At 59.9% G+C, this 6,016-nt stretch overlaps 1 protein-coding gene across 1 annotated transcript; it reads left to right on the top strand.

The window, feature by feature from the left end:
* Window positions 1-600: 600 nt before the first annotated feature.
* Window positions 601-4,027, top strand: CDKN2B (cyclin dependent kinase inhibitor 2B). The gene is made up of 2 exons (NM_204433.2): window positions 601-944; window positions 2,459-4,027. Exons 1-2 carry the CDS (start codon window positions 804-806, stop codon window positions 2,735-2,737), a joined length of 420 nt encoding a protein of 139 aa, NP_989764.1. The 5' UTR covers window positions 601-803; the 3' UTR covers window positions 2,738-4,027.
* Window positions 4,028-6,016: the final 1,989 nt, after the last annotated feature.

Genomic DNA, 6,016 nt, shown 5'->3' with positions numbered 1-6,016 from the left:
TGTTTTGTTTTGCTTTGTTTTTTTGTCTTTTGTTGTTGTTGTTGTTTTCGTGTTTCATTGCTTGCTTGCTATGTTGGTTTGGAAGGAAGGTGGAGGTCGGAGTCTCATCTCGCTCCTGACGGGAGCTCTCTGCCGCCGCACTGAGCAAAGCTCGGAGGAGCTTACAGTTTAGGAGAAGAAGCAGGAGGGATGTGCCGAGGCTTCGGTACTGTCCGGGGAGGGCGTGTAGGCACTCTCCGTGCGGTAAAGCACGCGTTAAGAGGCGTTGCCTTAAGGCAGGAAACGGAAAAATACGGAACAGGGAAAGAAAGAAAGAAAAAAAAAAGAAAAAAAAAACAGAAACAAACAAACAAACAAAAAAGATAGAGCCGCGACACGGAACGCGATAATCTCCCGTCCGCCCCGGCCGCGGGGAGCAGTGGCCGCGCCGCCGCGCCGCCCCATGGCCGCCTCTCCCCGTCGGGGCCTACGCGGTGACGCTAACAGCCGCCGGGCGAGGCGGAGCCGTCTGGGCCGGGCCGGAGCGGGCACGGCCGGGGCGGGCCGGGGCGGAGCGGTACCAACTGCGGGGAGAAAACAAGCGGCGGGCGTCTCGGGTTCAGCCGTGGCCTCGCAGGTGGAGGCGACGGCACCACGCCTGCTGCTCCGGGGCCAGATCTCGCCGCCTGAGAGCTGCCGGGGGTGCGGGCTTGGAGCGGCGGACACGCGCGCTCCCATGGGCTGGGCTCCCCTCGCGGGTCGGCAGCCGCGGGCAGCGAGAGGGGCCCCGCTGCCCACAGACACGAGGCCGGGCCGGGCCGGGCATGGCGCAGAGAGCGGCCAGCACGGCTGCGGATGAACTAGCCAACGCCGCCGCCCGCGGCGATCTGCTGCGGGTGAAGGAGCTACTGGACGGCGCGGCCGACCCCAACGCTGTCAACTCCTTCGGTCGGACCCCCATCCAGGTAGGGAGGACGGAGAGCCCCTCCGTACCCGGGTACCGGGAATGAGGGCCGCCTCCCGGGTAGTGGCTCTTCGGCGGGCGCGGAGACAGCCCCGGGACTGAGTGCCGGCGTCGGCCGCACCCCGACAGCTCTGCTGGAGCCAGAGCGGCACCTCGGTTCCTGTCAGCTTAGTGCAAAGGGGAAAGTCTGCAACCGCCGCAAGAAAGAGGTTTTAGTTTCAGCAACCCTGGATCGCATTATTATCAACCATAGGATGATCAAAACCGAGAGCTTTAATGCTCATTTCTCATTAAATGTGCAATAACGAGTAACGAGTCACCTTTTCAGAGAGATTTATCCCCAGCGTGTCTTCTGCTTTACTGTCCGCTTTACTTCATTACTACTACACTTAGTGTTTCTTTTATCTTTTTCCAAAGTAATGATAACAACAACAACAATAATAATAATGGTACGGTGGTTCTCATGATATATTCAGGCTTCTCCATCAAATCGGCATCTTCTCCTTTACTGCCTTTACTACTACTACACTTACAATTTTTTTCTCTTTTTCATAATAATAATAACAAGAATAATAATAATACGGTGGTTATCGTGATATATTCTGGGGGAGGAGGGGGGGGAAGAAAAAAAGAAAGAAAGAAAAAAATGAATAAGAAATCAGTGGTTTCCCTGATCTGTTCAAAGACTCCTTGGAGCAGAAGCAGCCAGTGCACAGCCCTGCCTGGCAGCCCAGCAGATGCAGCAATCAGTCTTCGAGGAGCAGAATCGTAGTGCTGTCAATGCATTTAAAAAGTGCGCGCAGGAATAGCAGAAACTACATTTATAAAGCCGACTTAGTTTCTCAGGTCGTTCTAGACAGCTTCCTCTTACATTTTCAAAATAAAACGAAACTTGGGTAATCTGAGAAGCTGTAGTTAAGATACACTGGCACTGCCTGCAAAACTCTCTCCTACAAAATGTCGGTGCTGCATTTCTCCAGAGGCACGGTTCTGAGACCGCCCTCCGACATGTTTTTTTGGCACCTAGGTGCAGCACAGATTTGCTCTGCGAGCTGAACGCATGGCGCTGGGAGAATGGCGGTTCAGACCCCGCCCGTGCGCTCGGAGGCTGCCGGGCGCTCCGCTCTGCCCGGACAGGGGGCCGAACGGAGTGGGAGAGAGGCTATGGGCAGCGACGCTTCCCTGCTCGCCCGAGCCCTGTCGGAAAAGCCTCCCGGGGAGAAGCCGACCCGCAGCCTCGTTCTGCAGGCGCGGTTTCGCGGTGGCCATCACGACTCGGGGCCGCCCGACTTTGCGTGGGGGTGCGCGGTGGGAAGGGGAGCTCTCCCTCCGTCCTCAGCCGCGCTGCCGCCCGTATCCCTGCGGCCGCGCTGCGCTACCGCCGGGCCCCTTTCTCCGCAGAGCCCGTGGAGCTCCTCGGCGGCCTCTCCGAAGGCCTCTCCGCGTCCCCCGCGCTGCTGCGAGGTCGGAGCGGAGAGCCCGCGGCTGACGCTGTCCCCCTCCTTCCCCCCGCAGGTGATGATGCTGGGCAGCCCTCGCGTGGCCGAGCTGCTGCTGCAGCGCGGCGCCGACCCCAACCGCCCCGACCCGCGCACCGGCTGCCGCCCCGCACACGACGCGGCCCGCGCCGGCTTCCTGGACACGCTGGCGGCGCTGCACCGCGCCGGGGCGCGCCTCGACCTGCCCGACGGCCGCGGCCGCCTCCCCATCGACGTGGCGGCCGGGGGCCCGCACGGCCCGGTCGGCTGCTACCTGCGACGGCTGCCAGCGCTACCGCGAGCACCCCTCCCCTGATTCATTGACCGGCGTCCGGACCGTGCTCCTAGCGGCGTGCAGCGGGGGATTAGAGGGATGTGTGGATTTTAGCACGCTGCTCTTTGCGCGAGTCTGTGTGCTGCCCTGCGCTTGAAACCCACCCGCTCTTCCCCTTCCGCGTGGGAATTCAAACACTGTGAAGAGATGAAGGAATTGGCTCCCTTCGCCTTGTGTCCGAGCTTTCTGATAAGCCTCGGTCCGAAGCTTCCCGCTACCCCGCCGGGCCCCTCCTTCGTCCGCGCGAAGCGGCTTCCCCCCGCGGCTTTGAAGCCGAAAGGGACGGCGGGGCGCGCCGCTCTCCCTTGCAAAATCAGGACAGCGGGGAACGAAGGTTTTGGTAAACACCTCCTGCCAGCCACGCAAGGTGCTGTGGCATGTTGGTACTTGAGTCCGTGGTGCATCTGCGGCTCTTCTCACGGAGTCAACAAGCACGGGACCTGCAAGAAGAAAACAGAGATTTGTGCCTCTGCAAGCCCGATGCTGCCCTCGTTTGAAGGAGTTACGTGCAGGTGACCTGCTCCGATCCGCTGCGAGTTTAACAGTATTCTGAAGGAAGTCACCATGGCTGCAAAAACGAAAACATCGCAGAACTAAAAATTAAAACTCGGACTTTCGTACGCGCCTCTGATTTCCCCAGGCTGCCCGAAACCGGCGCGTTTGGCAACGAAAGAACCACGCTGGTTAAGTTCTGGCTCTGCCGTGAGTCCGCTCCCGGTCGAGCAACGCGCCGTAGAGGGGAGAGCCGAACGCTTCTGTGTGTCCGCGTCCTCTGTGGTCACCGGGACGGAGCGCAAAGCGACGGCGGCAGATCGGGCGGCAGCGGCCCTGCGCCGCAGCTCTGTGCGCTCCGCAAAGCGTCCGGAGAGAGTTCGAGGGGGAAAAGATTTCGATTTGGGTTCGTAGCCTCCGCCTCCTTCATATAAAAATCGTGAAGGTAATGAATGTGCTATTAAGTGTAACTTATTGGAATATATATATTTATCACAACGTAATCTCATGCAATTCGCGCTTTAGAATTAGTCTGTGTACGCTGACACTCCGGAGATATGAAGTTTTGCCGTTTATGAATTCGGTTCTTACGTGTAATGAAGATACAAAACGCTCAGAGTATGTGCATGTATGCATGAAAGCGTTGCGGTGGTACATCAAGCCTATATATGTGCTTGTCGGTTATTTATATATGTGATACGTTCGTGCTTCTCTGTGTTCACTATTTATGCTCACAAGGATGTACGAGAAGCGCACATTAAATTTGAAACAAATACAGAACACTGGCTTTGTATGAGAATGCCTGAGATGTTCATGATGCGCGTGTATTTACGTAGAAATCACTTGATCAGAAAGCACAGCGTAAGGTGATGCTTCTTCGTCCTTACGGTGCTGTGTGTCGCTGCTGTGAGCCCGCAGGGACAGCACCGGGAGCGGCTGCGGGTTGATCGGCGGGGTCGGGGCAAAACGGGGCTGGGGACGGAGCTCAGCCCGATGCCCTCTCTTTACGTAATAGTGAGGATCTGATGGGCCGCTCTCCCGACCTCAGTCGGGCCAGGATTCCTATTAAAAGACCCTTTTCGCCGATCACCAAAATTCGATTTAAAGTATTTCCGCTGCGGGAATATCCGCGTTAAGGATTATGGAAGAGCAGCGACGGCAGCAACGCATAAAACCGGTGATAATACCCGGCGTCCCGAGGCCGCCCTCGCCGCATTCGCAGAATATCAGAAGCCAACAGCGCGGATATCCACAGCTGCGCCCCGCGGCGCGGCGCGGGAGCGTCACCGCGCCCGTCCCACGGCACACTGACCGCGGGCATCACCCCGGCTGGTCCTCGTGCTGGAGGCTGGGAAGCCCTCCCTGCGATTAACAGCAGCTATCAGCAGCGAACGGCAGCGGCAAGGGACGTTTCCAGCGCGCCCCGACAGCGCTGAGTTAAGCGCGGCTCGCAGCCCGCACTTCCGACATGGAGCAGCAGCCGGCGCCGGGGCTCAGCGCCGGGGCTGCAGGGATCCTATGGCCGCACACGCGCCCCGAGGCGGCTTTCGGTGCTGAGGTGAGCGTCGCCAGAGGAGAGGGAAGCGAGAGGGGGGAAAATAAATAAATAAATAAAAGGAGGGGGGGGGGGGGGGGGGGGGGAAAACAGCCTCTATCGAAAAGCCGCTTTCATTTCGAAATGGCCGTTCTCAGTCAGTGGTTTCCCAGGCTCGAAATCGCACTTCGTCCAAGGGAAAGCAACACGAGCTGCCCTTTCCGCAGCTCTGCCGTTAGGCTGCTCCGTATCCCGGGGAGAAGCGGACTCCCATCCATATCGCTGTCATTTCTGTTTGTCCAGCCCGGTAGAGGAGGCGTGCTCTGGAGGCGGAGAGACTGCACACGCACACATACACAGCTGCACTCCCAACCTTCCCCCCCCCCGCCTCCCGCAAACGGGCTCCCTGCAGTCCTCGTGCACCCCCACCTCCTCCTCCCGACCCGACCCGACCCGACCTGACCCGATCCGACCCGACTCGAAGCGGCGGAGACGCACCCGCAGCGGCGGCCCCCGCAGCCGCACGGAGGTACCGCACCCCCCGCGGGCGCAGCCCCCGCCGCTTTGCGCGCTGCTCGCGGCCCCTCCGCGCTTCAAATATCGCATCTGGACAACGGAGCGACGCGAACGCGGCCGGGAAGCGGGGCGAGGGTAGGGGCCGCCGGTTACCCGTTTCTGCTCCTTGACGCGGAGGGATGAGATCCGCTTTTTATGTCTTTAATTATCATCTCTCGCTCCGCTACGCAACGGCCCCGCGCCGCGTTCAAATGGCCATGTGACGAGGAAATAGCTGCTTCGTCGGGCCGGGGCTGACCCGAGCTGTTAAAGCGGCAGCGATCCGCTATAGCAGCAGCGGTGCTGCCCGCGGGGACGCGTGGATGTTTGCAACCTGCATCCCTTCCCAGCGGCACCGCGGGGAGCGACAGTCCGCAACATAAAATAATTAAAACAAAAAAAGATCGTCCTTCTGCGAGGAAAGCCTGCGAGATCGGGAAGGGGGGGGGGGGGGGGGGGGAAGGGGGGTTAAAGGAGAGAGGACAAGGACGTGTCGTCAGGGCTTTATTTGAAAGCGCGGGGGCGCCCTGCGATTGGCCGCCCTCCGCGCCCGTTCAGCGGCGGAGCTCCGCGGGCAGAAGGCCGACAGCCGCCCCCGCCCCATCCTCTGCCGCCCGCCCCTCTTCGCGGCAGGACGGGGAGGAGAGGCGGGGTTAGCCACGCGGAAAGGGGGAGAAAAA

This window comes from Gallus gallus, chromosome Z, assembly GCF_016699485.2.
Source record: "Gallus gallus isolate bGalGal1 chromosome Z, bGalGal1.mat.broiler.GRCg7b, whole genome shotgun sequence".
Lineage (NCBI taxonomy): Eukaryota > Metazoa > Chordata > Aves > Galliformes > Phasianidae > Gallus > Gallus gallus.
This window is presented reverse-complemented; position numbering and strand designations above follow the sequence as displayed.